This window comes from Onychostoma macrolepis, chromosome 13 (assembly GCF_012432095.1).
Source record: "Onychostoma macrolepis isolate SWU-2019 chromosome 13, ASM1243209v1, whole genome shotgun sequence".
Classification (NCBI taxonomy): Eukaryota; Metazoa; Chordata; class Actinopteri; order Cypriniformes; family Cyprinidae; genus Onychostoma; species Onychostoma macrolepis.
The window spans coordinates 166890-187500 of record NC_081167.1 but is presented as its reverse complement, the minus strand read 5'-3'; the positions used below and the strand labels follow the sequence as shown (position 1 = coordinate 187500).

Genomic DNA, 20611 nt, shown 5'->3' with positions numbered 1-20611 from the left:
ACTGATGAGTGATGCTCAGGATTCAGATCCAGATGTGCTGCGTTTACGGGGAAATAATTCACTAACATAACAAATTACTTTTAGTTTACTTTTATTGCTTTTAATGTGATCAAAACGTTAAAAGTACATTAAAACAGAAACAATACAAAGCTGTGTAGTAACTAAGTCATGTTTCATTATGATGTCCTCAGATAATTGTTTTATATCGGGCTCTGCGCTTGGACAGGACAGATTTTATATATAACATTCATTCCTACAACTTCGTTCCTATACGACTTGTGGCCACTGTCCATGTTTCATTCATTTGTTCCCTAGAAAATCCACGATGTCACTTAAATGAGGGAATGAATTCTTAATTCATGGCCGTGAATCTTTAATGTTTACCACAGTAAGAGATGCAAAAACAGTGATTACGTGAACGACAATCAAATAAACCTGTGAAATTAGAGTGAGACTGTGAGGGTTTGGGAAAAGAAACCATAAATATTATTACATTTGTGGAAATTCGAGCACAAAGCTTGAGATGTGTGGAACAGCATGAATGCAAGCGCTGTCACGATGTAACGTTGCCTGCTACCCCGTTATTTCTCTTATAAACACAGCTTTGTGAGCAGCAGTGTTTGTCGTCGCTCCGCCGGTGGAAGGGATCATTTTATTTTAAATGCCAATAATGTCAATTGCAAACATTGTGATTGTGTTTTAAAATACCACAACAAGCGCCATGAAAGCGTTTAAAGAGGCGCGTTCAGTGGTCTCCGTGGCGGATCTGAGACGAGGTAAAATGATCCGTAACTACAGCGCGCTCTCTTCATTTGATCAAATGATCATAATCACATCTATTCATTACACAATCCTGCTACTAGCCTTTTATTTAGAATAAAACCCCTTCCGTTCACGTGAGGAAGCTGGTGTTTTGAGTGGTATTTGCACATCCTGACTATACGACACATTTGCAGTATTAAGGTTGATCAATCAATGAATTGATTGTTAATTTAAACAGTAATCAATCATGGAAATGATCAAAAATTGACATCCCTCTTTTCTATGCATTTGTTTTTGCACAGTAACATGAAACCCATATTCCATGATAAGCTGTGGTTTGCCTTTTTAACCAAATGTAGTCAGTTAGATATTTTGACCCAGTGTAGCATGTTCCTCATATTGCAATGGTTTAATGAAACCTGTAGAGTAATTAAAAGCAAACATTGTGCAAGTGTTCCCTTCACGTCTGCTGTCTGCTGTAGCTCGTGCGGTGAGCGGGTCGAGGAAGTGAGTTTTATTGATCGTAAGAGCACAGGTGAAAGTCTGAAGCTCAGCACACGCCTGGAGGAAGACATTACGAGATGAAGTCAGTTTGTAGTAATCTATTTTCATTCTCACTGTTCACATTCACTTATTACTTAACCAACAAGGGTTTACATGAATAATCACCAAGCGCCACATTGTGACATTTTTTTCGTTTAAGCTAAACATTGACTTTACATGTTCGTGTTCTGCTCCGTCTCTGAGCGCATCACAGAAATCCTCCCGAGGAACAGCGCAAGTTCTCTTTTGCGCTATTAAAAACATGAATACATTTAATATACTTCAATAAATCAAGCACGTCCCATTTTGCAAAAGTCACGTTGTGTGATTTGACTGGTTTGGGTGTGAAATTGGTCTTTTATGGAGCAGTGAAAGCGCACCGCTGGAAAGGGGGCGGAATGGGGCGCAATAATCGTTTTATCTCGATTATTGTATTTTCATAATTGTTGGAGGCCGAAATTGAAATCGAAACTGTATTTTTGATTAATTGCGCAGGTCTAACGTCCTTGTGGTTTGTTCTGACAGAAACCCAAAGAGCAGCGTCCAGAGAGCCCACAGGAAGGTCAACAGCGACCCGACGCTGCGCGTCCAGAACCTGTCCATCCTCGTGCAGCAGATCAAGTGCTGCTATCAGGTGAGCGCTCGCTTCATCAGCCTTCCAGCTCTGTGAGTCTGTGCGGTCAGTCTGGAGTTAGGCGTGCAGATCCGTGTCAGTCACTGCGTGTCTGGATTCAGTCCTGCGCTGAAACACAGTTGTGGATCCTGACTCTCTACAGCTCTCACGTGTGTTCAGGAGCCGCTGAGGCGGGATGCTCATCAGCCTCTTTGTGTTTCAGTCTGTGTTAAAAGGCCCTGGGCGGCACGAGGCGGTAGTTTGTTTGTTGTGCAGTGTGGAGATGAGAGCTGATGGCTGTGTTTGTGTCTGAGCTGTGAGTGTGTGCTGCGTTCCTCTCATAGCAGCTGCTGAGATAATGACTGACCTCAGCGTGTAGCTGCACGTCTGTGTGTGCGTGAGAGTGTGTGTGTGTGTTTGTGTGTGTGTGAGAGAGAGTGAGTGAGTGAGAGTGTGTACAGGTTTATATATCCTGGTGGGGACTTAAACCTGAATACACACAGACTCATGGGTGGGGACCTAAATTGAGGTCCTGATGGGTACAAAAGCTTATAAATCATACAGAATTAATTTTTTTGAGAAAGTAAAAATGCCTGTAGTCTCCTGTAAGGGGTAGGTTTAGGTGTAGGGTTGGTGTAGGACAATAGCACGTACAGTATAAAAACCATTACGCCTATGGAGAGTCAGATGTGTGTGTGTGTGTGTGTGTGTGTGTGTTAATGAGTGGCTGAGGCGTGTGAACATGAGCTCTCACACTGATTAGGGCTGTCCTTAAACACTGATCAGACTATAGCTGCGTTTCCATTACCTTTCAAATTGCTCTAATTAAAATTGTGAATTGAAAATACGCCAAATTTCACAAAAACGTTTTGCACAAATCTGTAATGGAAACGCCTGATGATGAGTTAATCTGGCGGCAGCGCTGAGGAGACGGTCGGTCTCTGCAGGACTCGTGTTATCCTCCAGACTCTGATCTGCGATGCAGGATCAGCTCACAGCGAGCAGAGCGGAGCAGAAGTGTGTGAGTGAATCAGGTCCAGGAGGGGAGCGTGTGTGACCCTCTGCTGTGTTCCAGGAGACGCTGCAGCAGCTGGTGGTGATGTCACTTCCTGACGTGCTGGTGCTGGGCCGGACCCCTCTGAGCGGTACGTTTCTCCTCGCTCTCTCTCTGCAGGACACACCGTTCACTCGGCTCACACACGTGCACATCACCAGCCCTTCACAACTAGCCACAGTCCATCAGCCTCACTGCTTCGATTTCACAACACAATTTATTATTAAATCTGATTCTGAATCATCGAATCCCTTTTGGTTTTGAACACATTGAAGATTAGCAGACAGTTCATAAAGTGATCAAATCTGAAAGAAAACTAAGTAGAAAACATTTGATTGCACTTTATTTGACAGTACCTGTGCCTTCAGTGTGAAAGTGCTGTAATATAAGGTGACTACATGGTTAGGTTGAGGTTTAGGGGTATGTTCAGGGTTATTACCCAGTTATTGACTATAATATTTCCACTCACAACGAGCTGAATCATGGTACAGCTCAGTAGTCCGTGTGATGATGTCACTGTGTGGATCTGCATGTGTCCGTCACAGGAAGTCGTGCACAGGAAGTGCTCAGGCGCTCATTGTCCATGTCAGCCTGCGTTTCCTGTCAGGAACACACACACACACACACACACACACACACACACACACACAGTGAACCTCAGCCGTAGTCACAGCTCCACCTTCAGCTCAGGCTTCACATTATGCCGAGCGCACACTGCAGGACTCTCTGGCCAGCGTTCACGTGACACGATGGACCGGCGACAGGATCATGCAGTGCGAGCTCTGCTTTAGCTGTGATGTTAGTTCATACGTCAGTGTTTGAAAGAGCTCGTCTGTGAGTGTGTGATCAGAGCTCAGCGTGTGTGTTGATCTGGATGTGTGTGTTTTCAGAGCAAGGACTGGAGGAGATGAGGAAGATCCTGCTGCTGCTGCTGGGCTGTGCTGTACAGGTGACACACACTCACTCACACGCTCGCTCGCTCACTCACTCACACACACACACTCACTCGCTCACACACTCACTCACTCACTCACACACACACACTCACACACGTTCGTTTTTGTGAAAAGTGGGGACATCTCATAGGCGTAATGGTTGTTATACTGTACTTACTGTATGTGCTATTGCCCTACACCAACCCTACACCTAAACCTACCCCTTACAGGAGACTGTGCATTTCAACTTTCCACAAAAAACCTCACTCTGAGTGATTTATAAGCGTTTTGAAAAGTGGGGACATGGGTCAATGTCCTGAGATGCCACCTTCACCTTGTAATACCTGCCATACCCTCGTCATTATACACATCTATGTCCTGACTTTTCACAAAAACACGCACACACTCACACACGCACACTCACACACACTCACTCACACACACACTCATCTCATCTCTCTCTTTGTGTGTGTGTCTCAGTGTAACAGGAAGGAGGAATACATCGACCGGATCCAGATGCTGGACTTTGACACGCAGGCAGCCATCGCCGCTCACATTCAGGAGGTGTGTGTCACATGACATCACGAGCGCAGCTCATTGACCCCTGACCCCTGACCCTCTGTGTGTGTGTGTGTGTGCAGGTGACCCATAACCAGGAGAATGTGTTTGACCTTCAGTGTGTGGAGGAGAGCGAGTCTGTCCTGCACGATAAAGACACCGTCTTCAGACAGCTGACCTTTAACCTCAAGCGCCTGGTCGACGAGAGAGACCAACACGCTGAGGTAACACACACGCACACACACACACTCTCGCTGCTGCTGTGGGTGTGACGTGGTTAATGAAAGACCATGTGACTCTCTGACGGCAGGCTAACATGCATCATACACATTCAAGATGTTTAATTACTATTTGGAGCTTTGGGATCGCTAGACGAGGGCTTAATGAACGAATTTTTGTGAAAACCTCAAATTTGACCAAAATTTTTTTAGCTCAAAATTAACCTGTGCGCAGTCACACTCATTCTGCCAGCTCGGGTCACGTGTGTGTGTGTTTTTAAATTCTCTTTAATATGGCATGAGATCAATTCAGTTGAGATTGTATTGCTTTGAGAAAAACGGACACACTGTATCTGATGATATATAATCATATTGAATCAAAACAAATTGAGATTGGAAGTGAGTTGAATTAAACTGAATCATGAAATTTGTGTCAGTATTGATATAAAACTAGTACCTGAACTCATTTATAGTGGAGTGAAGCAGGGCATCCTCAGATGAGGGACGCTCACACACTGATATATGCTGCATTAATACCCATGATGCTGTGTGTGTGTGTGTGTTCAGATGATCGTGTCTCTGACTCTGGAGCGGGACAGTGGGCACGGCTCTCTCCACGCCTCCCCGTCTCCCGGCGAGTCGCCCAGCATGAGACGCACGGAGAGCGTGCAGCATCTGTCCGTGGAGCTGGCCGACGCCAAAGCCAGGATCAGACGCCTGCGGCAGGAGCTGTGAGTACCATCAGTGATCAGCTTCCCCTCTGCTCCTCCGTTAGAGGAAGTGCTGTGGACCAGGGGAAGTGACTCTCAGGCGCATCACTGCTGTTTTACTGGAATCCATTTGAGCGGCTCATCCAATGATCGAGTTCAGATGTTATTTCCCTAAATGTCTTTGTTTGCTGATGTGCTCTCAGATTGACATCTGCCTCAGACTCCTGGAGAGCTTGAGAAACAGCCAGTTTATGACTGTAAATGACGTTACAAGTGTTATCTTTACTGCTGCTTTGACGTGCTGGTAACTCTTTAACAAAAGCCCTGGTGAATCATTTACATTAAGGTACTGTGCTTATAAAGCGATGCAATCTAACACGACATGATCACATAACCGCAGCGAACCGTACTCTCTTCCTCTATTTCTGTTATTCTGCCTCTGTGTACTACCGCACTGACCTCGCAGCTCGAGAGATGGGCAGGAGAACTTGTGAAATCAGCCGGAAAAATCCTGAAAAGTTTGATTTGTTTATAAAATAAATAACCGTTTAAGAGCTCAGGACATCTGTACAGGGAGACTTCAGATATAAAACCGTTACTCTAACAGAATAATCATTTGTGTCTGAAATAGGGCGGGGTATCATTTGATTTTTATCAATTCCAATTCCGATTCTTATCGACTCCCAGTTTCCATTCCAATGTGGTTAATCTTGAATGAATGAGTCAAAGACAAATACATTTTTAACAACCCTTTTCGCCAGCTAAACATAAAAGATGCACACACAGGAATTGATCGGTGGAATTGAAATCTTAATTTTACAACAAATGTCCGATTCCTGACCTTAAGTATCTGATTCTGGAATTGGAATTGATTTTCGATGCCCAACCCTAGTCTCAAACCAGCCATTTGTGAGAGGATGAGGGAGGTGAAGGTGTGCGGCTGCAGTGGTTTGTTAGAGGAGCACTGTCCCGTATGCATGCTGAAGCGTTCAGGATGATTCTGCACATCTTCAATGAGGCCACGGCTCTTTACCTGGCTTCTGTTCTTGCGTCTTTCACTGCAGGGTAAAGGAGGACAGTCTATTTTAGTCCGTGTGCCATAAAAGAATCGCACAGCTCCACTTCCTCTTCCCCACTGATCATGAACGAGATTCATCTTGTTTCTGCACAGTTTATCAAACGTAGACACAGCTCTCATCTGGCCTCCAGTAAAGTTCACGAGTAGAGGTTTTTCTCATCCAAAGTGTGGTACAGTAGGATTATCACAGCGTCACGTTACTGAAGCTCAGGTGACGCCGGATGAATTAACCTCACAGCGGCCCATCATTAACCAGGTGTCTTTCCCGCTTCTGCAGACTAACTGCTTGAATGGCTCTGTGTTTTAGAGAGGAGAAGACCGAGCAGCTGCTGGACTGCAGACAGGAGCTGGAGCACATGGAGTCAGAGGTCAAGAGACTGCAGCAGGAAGTGAGGCGTCTCTACATCATCACCATTGACTGAAACACACGCTCCTGTGTGACACTGAGCTTAGCTAAATCTCTGTCATCTTAATTGCAAGTCCTGATGTGTAATGATTACAGTAATTCCTTTAACTACTTACACGCCACAGCTTTACACAGCCAGTAATAGCTCAGCCGATCATCACACGTGTGTTTACAGACGCTGCTGTATCACTGTCTGATCCATGGCATCAAATAGTGACACACAAACCTCGGGGAGGCAGTCCAGCCTCTCAAAGAGATGACAAAGTCATCTTTTACCCTCATTCTGTGGAATACAAGAATCTAAATTTTGTTTCCCAAACCGGTTCCTAGAGCCTGTATGAATATATATATATATATATATATATATATATATATATATATATATATATATATATATATATATATATATATATATATATAAGTCTTGCATTTAGTTTACCATTATAATTTGGTAATTCTGGTAAATCAAAGAGTGTCATAATTCTGCATATTGTAAATCAAATATATATTGGTTAAAACACTGATAAAAATGATTGATCATCAAAGAAACCTACCATAGATATCTATGCTTCTTACAACCATATGCTGCAGTGTTGTGGCATTTCCAATAGAAATTCATTGTTTTTACAGAGACTGATGAGCAGCGTCTGAAATGTAGACTATTTTAAGATGGCAGACATGCTGACGTGTATGGAGCAGATAAATATAGATAAATATTCTTTGGACTGTCCAAATAATAGTAGATTTTTCATTTTTGTCTATTCCAAAAATTCAGCTTCATTGTAGTAAGACACAGGTGTCAAGAAGTATAAGAGTCTCATTTGCTGGGACACTTGTCTCTGCTTGTGTGTTTGTCAGAACCTGCAGTTGCTGTGTGACGCGCGGTCGCTGCGGGCGTATCGTGACGAGCTGGACGCGCTCCGAGAGAAGGCCGTCAGAGTGGACAAACTGGAGAGTGAAGTGATGCGCTACAAAGAGAAACTCCATGACATTGAGTTCTACAGGACCAGAGTGGAGGTGCGTTCACGAGGGAATGCTGGGAATGTTGTGGAGGTTATTGATTGTGTGTGTCCACGAGGGAATGCTGGGAATGTTGTGGAGGTTATTGATTGTGTGTGTTCACAAGGGAATGCTGGGAATGTTGAGGAGGTTATTGATTGTGTGTGTTCATGAGGAATGCTGGGATTTTGCTGGCTGTTATTGATTGTGTGTGTTCACGAGGGAATGCTGGGAATGTTGTGGAGGTTATTGATTGTGTGTGTCCACGAGGGAATGCTGGGAATGTTGTGGAGGTTATTGATTGTGTGTGTTCACGAGGGAATGCTGGGAATGTTGAGGAGGTTATTGATTGTGTGTGTTCATGAGGAATGCTGGGATTTTGCTGGCTGTTATTGATTGTGTGTGTTCACGAGGGAATGCTGGGAATGTTGTGGAGGTTATTGATTGTGTGTGTTCCACGAGGGAATGCTGGGAATGTTGTGGAGGTTATTGATTGTGTGTGTTCACGAGGGAATGCTGGGAATGTTGTGGAGGTTATTGATTGTGTGTGTTCACGAGGTAATGCTGGGAATGTTGTGGAGGTTATTGATTGTGTGTGTTCACGAGGGAATGCTGGGAAAGACATGGCGGTTGTTGATTGTGTGTGTTCACGAGGGAATGCTGGGAAAGACATGGCGGTTGTTGATTGTGTGTGTTCACGAGGGAATGCTGGGAATGTTGTGGAGGTTATTGATTGTGTGTGTTCACGAGGGAATGCTGGGAATGTTGTGGAGGTTATTGATTGTGTGTGTTCACGAGGGAATGCTGGGAATGTTGAGGAGGTTATTGATTGTGTGTTCACGAGGAATGCTGGGAATGTTGTGGAGGTTATTGATTGTGTGTGTTCACGAGGGAATGCTGGGAATGTTGAGGAGGTTATTGATTGTGTGTGTTCACGAGGGAATGCTGGGAAAGACATGGCGGTTATTGATTGTGTGTTCACGAGGAATGCTGGGAATGTTGTGGAGGTTATTGATTGTGTGTGTTCACGAGGTAATGCTGGGAATGTTGTGGAGGTTATTGATTGTGTGTGTTCACGAGGGAATGCTGGGAAAGACATGGCGGTTATTGATTGTGTGTGTTCACGAGGGAATGCTGGGAATGTTGTGGAGGTTATTGATTGTGTGTGTTCACGAGGTAATGCTGGGAATGTTGTGGAGGTTATTGATTGTGTGTGTTCACGAGGTAATGCTGGGAATGTTGTGGAGGTTATTGATTGTGTGTGTTCACGAGGGAATGCTGGGAATGTTGAGGAGGTTATTGATTGTGTGTGTTCACGAGGGAATGCTGGGAATGTTGAGGAGGTTATTGATTGTGTGTGTTCACGAGGGAATGCTGGGAAAGACATGGCGGTTATTGATTGTGTGTGTTCACGAGGGAATGCTGGGAATGTTGTGGAGGTTATTGATTGTGTGTGTTCACGAGGTAATGCTGGGAATGTTGTGGAGGTTATTGATTGTGTGTGTTCACGAGGTAATGCTGGGAATGTTGTGGAGGTTATTGATTGTGTGTGTTCACGAGGTAATGCTGGGAATGTTGTGGAGGTTATTGATTGTGTGTGTTCACGAGGTAATGCTGGGAATGTTGTGGAGGTTATTGATTGTGTGTGTTCACGAGGTAATGCTGGGAATGTTGTGGAGGTTATTGATTGTGTGTGTTCACGAGGGAATGCTGGGAATGTTGTGGAGGTTATTGATTGTGTGTGTTCATGAGGAATGCTGGGATTTTGCTGGCTGTTATTGATTGATTATATGTGTGCATGTAGGAACTGAAGGAGGACCATCAGGTTCTCCTGGAGACCAAGAGCATGCTGGAGGATCAGCTGGAGTCGTTCAGAGCTCGATCTGATAAGCATCATGAACTGGAGAAGGAAAATCTGCAGCTTAAAAACAGGATCCATGACATGGAGATGGTGAGAGAGCACAGAGCGATCAAATGTTTAGTCCATTAATACAGCACTATATAGCACCTCATTAGTTTCTTCTCTTATCTGCCCTGTCTATTAATAAAAGGCAAACATTATAATACTCAATCATATTCCATTGACATTCTGGTCAGAAGATGTACACAAAGAGAGCAACTTTAAATCTGAGATTTCAGACCTCACTGTCGCCGTCACATCAGTGTCATAATCACAGCAAACAATGTGTAATAAGGCCTGGTCTTAAAAAAAAAAAAACACAATTCTCAATGCTTGCCAAATTACTGAGTACACTCATGGTTACAGTGTTTATTTTCATCTTTTTCTTGTTATTTATTTTACATTAAGTTCAAGATTTTTCAAATTAATATCTAATTATTTAAAGTATCTTGTAAAATGAATATTAGTTTTATTTAAGCGATGTTGTGCATGTTATTTATTATATTCAGGTTAAATTGTGTGATATATCTGGACAGACTGGGGATGCTGACAGATGTTGTTGTGTTGCAGGAGCGAGACATGGACAGGAAGCGCATGGATGAGCTGCTGGAGGAGAACCTGATGCTAGCGGTGGCCCAGAAACAGAGCATGGACGAGTCTCTGCATCTGGGATGGGAACTAGAGCAGCTCTCCAAAACCACACCCGAGCTCACTGAAGGTACGCTCAAGCCCGCGCTCAGCCGCAGATGGGTGCATGTGGGGCATATTTAGTGATAAATCCCAGATTATGATGCTTTGCCAAGACGGTGAACTGACCCAAATTCAGGATGTTTTCTAAAGGAGCATGACTCTGAGAGGCTGGTGTCCGTGGACTGTAAGCGTGACTCTGAGAGTTGTTGTGTGTTGTGAGTGCAGTGCCGCAGAAGTCTCTGGGTCACGAGGTGAACGACCTGACGTCCAGTCAGCTGCTGAAGCTGGAGAAGGAGAATCAGATGCTGCTGAAGAGCGTGGAGGAGCTGAAGGCGTCCAGTGAGAGCGGCCTGCGCCTCCGACTGGAGAAAGACAACCAGAAACTCAGCCAGCAGGTCAGAGTTCATACGCTTCTCAACACAGTTCTCATATTTGAAAGCATAATGTTCATTTGTGGGACTTGACTTTAAAGAATGATGAGTCAAAATTGTTTCTATATTACAGTTTTTTTCAGCTGCTTTCACACATTTTCAAAACTTTGCCTCTTTTTTTTTTTTCAAAACTATACACACAAATCCAAGAATCGCAATGCCTCACATCTCTTGCAAAATCAAGCACTGCATTCAAAATATCACAAATACATCTGAAAAGCAAACATTTGCAAAAACCTTTGCCATAAAATTAATTCCTGTTAGATTTGTGTGTGTTACATAGTGAACTGTGTGTTGTGTTTTGCAAAAAGTGTTTTATGAAATTGAAAACTGAGTCAAAGGCAGAGAATCAGTGCATGTTTTGCAGATTTGGTGTGTGCTTCTGCTGTTTGAGTGACAGCTTTCAGAAACTGTGTGATAAGTAAAGATTTTGTGTGTAAGCAGCTGAAAAAAAACTTTTTTCTAAAATAAATGTAGATTCTGATGAAGGATTATGAAGACAAACGTGTTTCTTCTTTAGAATAATGTGCGCTGATGAATCGTTCACAGCGAGACCAGGATTAGTAGTAAGGAAGTAAATGGAGTCCATTCTGGTGTGGCTTCACTAAGCTGTGAATATATTCTGTTCCTCACACAAAGAAAGGAGAACCGTTTGAACAGAATGGGTTAAAATGTTGCGTGGTCTTAACGTAAACCGAGCTCTCAGAGCAGGATCATATTCATCAGTGAGTAATCCGAGTTTAAATCTGATTTGGGTTCAGTTAAGCTGCTTCCAGAGCATTAGCCGCTCATACGAGTTTGATTGCTCATTATGAGCATGTGTCCGTCTGTCAGACGAGTGTCACACTGTCAGCTGATGAGGATGTGATGAGCGTATGAAGCGTGTGTGTTTGCGCAGCTGGAGCAGCTGCAGGCGGAGCTGACCGCAGACAGAGAGGGTCTGCGCAGTGCTGAGAGTCTGAGCGCAGACCTGCTGAAGGAGAAGGCGCAGCTGGAGAAAACACTGGAGATGCTCCAGCAGAACTCGGACAGACAGGTGCGCTGCACGCACACAAAACACTGGATGTGGTCTCAGAGCGAGTACAGGGGCGTAATGCTGCTGAGACATACACAGACATACTGCAGCAAGCATGTGAAACAGACATAAACACAAGCCTCCAGCAGTGCTGATCTACCACTAAAACTAATGACCGACGTGTGCATGAGCCGTTTTGCCTGAGGCTTTCCCAACACTGAGAGCATGAGAGCTCATTGGCTGCTGATTACCAGTAGAGGACCTATTGGTTCATGCTGGCGGATTTACACGTCATTACTCCGTACTCCGTAGTTTCAGCACTGAACGTCAAAGCATTATTTTTTTCAGAACGTTTGACCGACTCAATTTTTACAATTTTTATCTAGTCAACTTGAAAATGTAATAACAACATGATTCAAGTAACTTCTTCTTTATTAACACTCTAGTTAAAGAAAATTATTTTCCAAGTGCAGCACGCATGAAGTTGTCAACATGATGTAAATGTTAAACAAATCACTTGTTAAATATCTTTGCAAAAAAGATGCATGAACTACATCTTGTAGTAAAATAAAAAATTGTCAAATGTCAAGGTAATTCAAATTCAGAATGACTGAAGCTATAACACCAGTAGACTATTATTAACTATAAATGTTCTGTAAATACAACAGCAGCTTTCAGTCTGTCACCATGATGCAAACATGAAATATCAGACATACAGTAGTAGTTCTGCACAGGTGTTTTTATCAATTGCACAGCTTTTCCATTGTTTTTTCTATGTAAACGTGGATGTGTTTGACTGTTGCGCTCACGTTTCACGCATGAGGCATTCTAAAAACACTGCGCTCAAGTTAAAAGAAGTTCACTCCTAGCTTCTTGCATTTCTCTTACTCCACTGCCCACATTCACAAAAGCACATTCTGTGTGATCTGCACCTAGCGATATATTCTACTTACGGTCCTTCACTGAACGTGCCACACCTGAGCGGTTAATCGCACGAGCCGACATGCTGTTGGATCATTTGTTTTTCTCTTTACCGTTATGATTGACATATTTTCAAAGTGTCTAATTCTAACATTTGGTAGTATTTCTATTCAAAATCACAATTCCTCGATTTATAAAAAATAAAATGGTGGCAAAACTTTAAATTTGAATTAATCGATAAAATCTGAAAAATCGCCCAGCCCTAGCTGTGAGGTATGGTGCTGATGACACATACCAAGTTTTGTAATGATGCATTAATGCAATAATAAAATACAGTATTTTATGACAAAATTCAATATGGCCGAGATGGGAAATTTAGGTATTGATCAACTCAGCATGCTACCGAATCCAACAAAACAAGGCTTCTGCACAGTCTTCATCAAATTCATTAGCAAGCTATTTAAGAACAGTTTAACTCCATGACTGGAAGATGAACATGATCTGATTGGATTTTCCTGAAAATCAGATGAATGATCTAGGAGTTAAAGGTTTTTATTCCAAACAGTGTAAAAGTGAGGGGCTTAAACAGTCCCAGACACATTGTTCATCGATCTCTCTTACCTAACACACACTGTCTGGTTGTGACGCAGGTCAAGGGTCTGGAACAGGAGAACCAATATCTAAACCAGACCATCACCTCTCTCCGGCAGCGCTCTCAGGTCAGCGCTGAAGCCCGCGTCAAAGACATCGAGAAAGAAAACCGCGTGCTGCACGAGTCCATCAAAGAGACCAGCAGCAAGCTCAACAAGACGGAGTTTGAGCGCAAACAACTTCGCAAAGACCTGGAGCACTACAAAGAGAAAGGAGAAAGAGCCGAGGAGCTGGAGATGGAGGTCCATCGGCTGGAGCGAGAGAAGGAGAGTCTGCAGAAGCGACTCGCTGCTCTCGCCATCACCTGCGGGAAGGTGGAGGTGTTGGAGAAGGAGAATGCTGAGCTGGAAGCGGAGAGCAGGAAACTTAAGAAAGCGGCGGATGGACTGAGGAACGTTTCCTATCAGCTGGAGGTCCTGGAGAAGGAAAATGCTCAGCTGGACGAAGAAAACCTGGAGCTCCGGCGCATGGTGGAGTCTTTACGATCCGCCGGAGCGAAGGCGGCCCAGCTGGAGCTGGAGAACAAAGAGCTGGAGAGCGAGAGAACTCAACTCAAAAAAAGCCATGAGCTGCTGAAGGCTTCGTCCAAAAAAAACGAGCGTCTGGAAGTTAGTTACCAAAGCCTCGACGCAGAGAAGCAGCGGCTCCAGAAAGCCCTGGAGAACGGCAGCCGCAAGATTCAGCAGCTGGAGGGAGAGCTGCAGGACACGGAGCTGGAGAACCAGAGCCTGCAGCAGAGCCTGGAGGAGCTGAAGATCTCCAGCAAAGGTCTGGAGCAGCTGGCGCAGGAGAACGCGGTCCTGGAGCAGGAGAACACTCAGCTGGAGAAGGACAAGAAACAGCTGGAGAAGGAGAACAAACGGCTGCGACAGCAGGCTGAAATCAAAGACTCCAAGCTCGATGAAGACAACCTGCGCATCTCTCATCTCGAGAAGGAGAACCGCACGCTGGGCAAGGAGGTCACCGCTCTCAAAGACATGTGTGGTCGCGTGAAAGACTTGGAAAAGAACAATAAAGAACTGGTCAAACAAGCAACCATAGACAAGAAGACCCTGGTCACTCTGAGAGAGGTAACCGAGCACGTTTAGCTGGTGCATGCTTGACTGTGGATTGCTTGCATGACTCTCACTGTGATGTTTCCTGATGCAGGAGCTTGTCAATGAAAAATTAAAGACCCAGCAGATTAATAATGACCTGGAGAAGCTGACCCATGAGCTTGAGAAGATCGGACTCAATAAAGAGGGGCTTCTGGGTGATGAAGAGAGCTCTGATGACAGGTAATTCACACATGGAGTTAGGGATGGAACGATTACCGGTTTGACGATAAATCATGATAAATTTCCCCACGGTCAGTATTACAATTTCATATTTTAATTATCATTAAAACCGTATTCGATTACCGTGATTTGAACAACTGAGGATAAATAAGTTCTGTCCAGCATAAAGCACAGTGTTAAGTAACAGTCACAGCAGCAGAGTACTTTCTTTTTGTGTGAAAACATGGCGGAAAAGCTGCGAGGTTTTAAAAGAGTGCTGAGGGAATTATACAAATGAATATATGAATGATTTAATTATATGAATCTACCTCTGAAGGTTCTGACTGTCTTCAGAAAAGATTTGAGGGCATTTTGTTTTCATCTTGGCTCCATTTAATAATAAACTAGTGTTCTTTACGGGAAACAGCTGTAGTTCTGCTGCTCCACCAGCGCCACCTGCTGTCAGAGACTGGATTTACAGAGACTTACATTCACATTCAGTCTGTGTGCAGTTTCTGTCTGCTATTTATTAGATAAACTGTTGTCGGTCATGTTGTCATTTAAAATCCGGACATCATTGGTATTATCATTGTTTTAGTGTTTATGCAAACAAAAATCATTTTATTTGTTGTTTGTTGATTTTATATATAAAACTTGAAGTGATTTATGCGTCGGTACTTTTTGAACATTTCCAGCACATTTTAACAATAACATGATAATACTGATAAACGTGATCATTTTGGTCACTATAATCGTGATCAGACATTTTCATAGCGTTACATCACTTCAGTAACTAGGGCTGCATCAACATGAATTTACACGAATGCTGGAGTCATAATGTCACCTGCATAACGGTGCATTTCTTGTTTGTCAGGTTTAAGCTTCTAGAGTGTAAACTGGAGTCCACTCTGAAGTCCTCTCTGGAGATCAAAGCGGAGAAGATCGCTGCTCTAGAAGCCCGACTGCAGGAGTCCTCCAACCTCAACCAGCAGCTACGACAGGAGCTCAAAACGGTTCGGCGTTAGACTTTGTTCGGCTGGTTGGCAGTGACTTTTGATTGTGTTCATTAAGCCTCATTTGTCCACCCGCAGGTGAAGAAGAACTACGAGGCTCTGCGCCAGCGTCAGGAGGAGGAGTGTTCGGCTCAGAGCTCGCCTGCTCGAGGACGGGAGGACGCACACAGCGTCAGCAAATGGGAGAAGGAGAGTCAGGAGGCCACGCGAGAGCTTCTGAAGGTCAAAGACCGACTCATAGAGGTGGAGAGAAACGTAAGTACCATACGACAGCTGCAGCTCATCGCTATCAGAATGTCTTTGTTAGTTGACACAGCTGATGTTTGTCCAGAACGCCACTCTCCAAGCAGAGAAACAGGCTCTCCGGACGCAGTTGAAGCAGCTGGAGTCCCAGAGCAGTAATCTACAGGCGCAGATATTAGCTCTTCAGAGACAGACCGCGTCGCTACAGGAGAACAACACCACGCTACAAACACAGAACGCCAAACTACAGGTCAGAGTCGCTCTCCTCACCCAGTTATCCAGTCAAACGCTGCTGTAATGGTGTGTGCATACAACCAGACGTGTCAATAAGCTCTTCACTGATTGGCTTGCGAGAAAATTCATCATGCAAATTTTCCGCTCGAGGTGAAATTTTTGAACTCGCGGAAGATGCAATTGAGGCGTATATCGCGTGTTTGCGGCAATCACTTTGTATCAATTGCATCTTTGCATTAACTTTGTATGTAACTTTTTGTGCGAATAATTAAATTCGCTTTTGGTGTGAACGCATGATTACAGAAATGGTAGATGCTTCTCCTCGTGAATGTAACAGGAGTTTGGTCGTAAAAGCTTTTCAGGCCCCGGAGAGTTGCACAAAACGATCTGCAACTCTTAAATCGATGCTGTAACCCTGCCCTGTGCTCATTTACCAGAAGCGCACTTTCAGCTAAACGAGTTTATGCTGTGCTGGCAGGTGGAGAACTCGACGCTGAACTCTCAGAGCGCCGCTCTCATGTCCCAGAATGCTCAGCTGCAGACGCAGCAGTCCGGCACGGAGAGCGAGAGGGACGTGGCCATACGAGAGAAGGAGGAACTGCGCACGGTCTACGATCTGCTGCTGCACGATCACGAGAAGCTGTCTGCGCTGCACGAGAGGCAGGCGGCGGAGTACGAGGATCTGATCGGCAAACACGGAGAGCTGAAGAGCGGCCACAAGAGCCTGGAGCTGCAGCACCGCGGCCTGGAGAACAGGTGCAGACGCCACAGTAATCACCTGTCACTCCGCAGGCTCAGCTGTGTTTCTAACTGGAGGCTGTGTGTGTGTGTGTGTGTGCGCAGGTACAATCAGCTGCTGAAGCAGAAGACCGAGCTGGAGCAGCTGGAGAAAGAGCTCAAAGCTGAGCGAGAGAAGATGATCTCCGACAGCAAGAGCCATCAGGACACGGCCGCACAGTACCAGAAGCTCAGCGAGGAGCACCACACGTGAGTGGCACCGTGACCGAGCGTCTCTCTTGACTGAGGCCGATCTCTCATGAGCGTATGTCCTGTGTGCAGGCTGAGCTCCACGTACCAGCAGCTCCTGAAGGACAACGAGCTTCTGCAGACGGATCATAAGACCCTCAAGAGTCAGCTGAACACGGCCCGTCTGGAGCAGACGCGTCTGGAGGCCGAGTTCTCCAAACTCAAGGAGCAGTACCAGCAGCTGGACATAACCTCCACCAAACTGACCAACCAGTGCGAGGTACAAGCTTCACCATCTCACACGGTGGTTAGGGTTAGGGCCTACAGAACACTTAGGCCTTTTACACTTAGGAACTTTGGCCTATGGTTTTAACAAAAAAAGTGCCATTTGAAATTTTCTTCTAAAATGAGCATTTTTCTCAGGCTTGTATGTGTAGGTTCAGTAATTTCACTTTAATGGCAAAGAATAGGTTCTTTTCATTGTCATTAATGTGAAATAACTGAACATAAACACCTCCTGAGAAAAATGCTCATTTTAGAAGACAATTTCAAACGGCACTTAGAGGCTTTTGCATCTGAACTCTTCTACTAGACAAATATAAATAAAAAATAAATAAATAAATGATAAAGACAAGTAAACAGTCAGTAATAAAATAGAAACAAACAAATCAATTAGCAATAGCATACATAAATATGACTAAACAAATTTCAGGTACAGAAATTGAAATCAAAAGTTTAAGAACACTATAGTTTTCTTTTCATAAATAGAATCTAGATGAATCCTGATTAAAGTTACTGAAGATATTCAGTAAAGATCAGCGAGTGATTTCCTTCAGTTCTTTGAGTAACGTTAAGGACAGGCGGAGCGTTTATTAGGCTGCTGTCTCTTTAACACCGAACGCACGCAGATCTAAACACACAAGTGTTTTCTCTCTCATCTGTTTACGTTCACTTAAGACTAAAACGGCTGTGTTTATGATGATATACTGATGTAGTTTTCTGCATACGGGTCGATAAATATGAAAGAAGTCAGATCCAGCCCAGAAACACACGGAACGGTTGGAGAACGGACACAGGAGGAACCCACACCGAGACGCTGTTCTCTGATCTCTGCGCTGCACACAAACAGAGTTCTCTCCGTTCCTGCACTTAAATCATTTAAAATCACATTCAAATGTGAACGCAGGAATCGTTAAGCAGAATCGAGATGCGCACGTTTCATCAAATACCCGGTTCTTGGATATTTGGAACCGGTTCTAAAATGGAACTGTTCTCGATACCCCCTAATCGTGTATGACTACACTTCCCAATCTCACATCAGCATGTGACGCTCTCATGTGCACATGTAAACTCACGAGGTTTCAACACTCATAAATGTGGTGAACCAAATAGTTGTTTGCAAACAAAGACATGTGGAGGGTAACTGTGTTTGTGTGAAATGTGTCCTGCAGTTGTTAAGTCAGCTGAAGGGGAACCTAGAGGAAGAGAACCGGCATTTGCTAGATCAGATCCAGACCCTCATGCTGCAAAACCGGACCCTGCTGGAGCAGACCATGGAGAGCAAAGACCTGTTCCACGTCGAGCAGAGACAATACATGTGTGACATCACCTCATTTCTACACGCCTAATTCACACCTGTTATTTTACCCTCATTCTCTTGTATCTTCTAAAACTATTTTCCTGTAATTTGCATCACCTCCCGTGTGCTGACACACTTTGATGCTACCATACTTCTCTCTGTCTCTCTCACACACACAGTGATAAACTCAATGAACTGAGGAGACAGAAAGAGAAACTTGAGGAGAAAATTATGGATCAGTATAAATTTTATGACCCGTCACCTCCACGAAGGTAAGCGCGCCATCTCACGCACATCACTGGATGTGTAACACACAATAGCACAATACACTGGAGAAATATCGTCCAATCCAATGCTTCCTGGATTGAGAATGTCTAAACTATGACTAAAGCTCTGTTCAATGTCCACCACTTGTTTGCTCATTCACTATTCCCATGTAGTAAATGGTTTTATAGGGAGCGATTTCAGTGTTATTTTGCTGTTCGTTGGGCCGAATGAAGCCTGGTTTTTGTGCAGCATACGTTAGTACACAGAGACAGGACAGCACAGAGTGGATCATTTGCACTACTCAAACAGTGATATATAGAGAGGATCAGACATCTCAAACGGTTAGAGCCTCAAAGTTATAAACAGCACTGACAAGAAGAAGAGATAACACAAGTGCCATGCATCAACATAACTCACGCTTTTTAAACTGCACATCATCACCAGTGCAAATAATTTTGTTACTGGTGCCTTCTACCATATATATATACTGAATTAGCAAATCTTCATTTTGCAACCCTTTGAAAGCAAAGCCCTTTAGCACATCAGTTTTTGTGAATGGGTGTCTGGCGATGTGATGGTTCTAGAGATCCACACGTTATCTGCCACCATGCTGTCTGCTCTGCGCTCGTTGCGGCAAACTTTCACCTGAAGTGTTGCACAGATCTTTATGCAGGATGCCTGCAAAGACCCTTTGAATGGTCTGCAGCCAAAACCTCTGCTTCATCAAAGGACTGGGCTGTCCAGCTTGCTGGAGCTGAAGAAACTAGCTCACATCTTACTCCCTACTGCAGCTTTGGTTGATCTCCCTGATAAGGATGAAAGCAAGATATGCAGGCTGATTTCATCCATAACACAACTGGGATGGGGAAGAGCTTGTTGTGACAGGGAATACCACTCTCCACAACGCTAGACAATACATGGCCGGCAGCTGTAGCCATGGCTAGTCACTTGAGGCTATAAGTGCGATAGTTTTGCACTGTGCCCATAATATGCATTTAACTGATGCTTTTATCCAAAGCAGCTTGCATTGCATTCAGTCTTTCTCAGTTCATGGTGTCATTGAGAACTGAACCTGTGACCTTGACATTGTTAGCACCGTGCTCTACTGTTTTGGCTACACTACAGGAATGCTAACCAAGTAGCAACCAACTAGCTCCAGGGTACTTTAAAATATGTAACATGCAGCCTGGGCAACTACTGCCCTTAGTACTCAACTCTTTAACTATAAAATGCTTTGAGAGGCAAGCCAAAGACTACATTTGCTCCTCACTCCCCAATTCACCAGTTTGCCTACCACCGAAACAGAGCTATAGACAGTGCTACAACACCAATACTACACATCATCCTCTCTCACTTAAATTGCATGAAGGCAAACCGTATTAGGTTGCTGTAAGTTGGTTACAGTTAAGCATTCAACTCTGTAATCTCCACCAGGCTTGTCTGCAAGCTCCGGACATTAGGACCGAGTTTCTCCATCTGCCTGTGGGTCATCTTTGCTCATCCTAAACATTAGAGCTCCCCGGGAAATGCAAACTGATCAAATTTGCAATCTGGCAGGGGGATACTAAA

The 20611-nt window shown here is 44.2% G+C and overlaps 1 protein-coding gene across 4 annotated transcripts in view; it reads left to right on the top strand.

Annotated features, from left to right (window-relative positions):
• The window catches only part of ccdc88ab (coiled-coil domain containing 88Ab), a 53844-nt gene that overhangs the window by 6822 nt on the left and 26411 nt on the right, over positions 1–20611 (top strand). For all 4 annotated transcript variants that reach the window (XR_009273871.1, XM_058795314.1, XM_058795313.1 and 1 more), the window contains exons 3-24: positions 1831–1939; positions 2994–3063; positions 3863–3921; positions 4388–4471; positions 4549–4689; positions 5251–5414; positions 6779–6860; positions 7736–7894; positions 9681–9827; positions 10347–10494; positions 10692–10861; positions 11796–11933; positions 13484–14554; positions 14634–14761; positions 15615–15753; positions 15832–16008; positions 16085–16246; positions 16709–16986; positions 17074–17217; positions 17290–17476; positions 18648–18793; positions 18955–19047. Coding sequence is in view for 3 of the 4 variants with exons in the window: in XM_058795314.1 (XP_058651297.1) it covers positions 1831–1939; positions 2994–3063; positions 3863–3921; positions 4388–4471; positions 4549–4689; positions 5251–5414; positions 6779–6860; positions 7736–7894; positions 9681–9827; positions 10347–10494; positions 10692–10861; positions 11796–11933; positions 13484–14554; positions 14634–14761; positions 15615–15753; positions 15832–16008; positions 16085–16246; positions 16709–16986; positions 17074–17217; positions 17290–17476; positions 18648–18793; positions 18955–19047 (3996 nt within the window). In the remaining variant the exon portion in view is untranslated. The remainder of the gene's footprint in view (positions 1–1830; positions 1940–2993; positions 3064–3862; positions 3922–4387; positions 4472–4548; positions 4690–5250; positions 5415–6778; positions 6861–7735; positions 7895–9680; positions 9828–10346; positions 10495–10691; positions 10862–11795; positions 11934–13483; positions 14555–14633; positions 14762–15614; positions 15754–15831; positions 16009–16084; positions 16247–16708; positions 16987–17073; positions 17218–17289; positions 17477–18647; positions 18794–18954; positions 19048–20611) is intronic.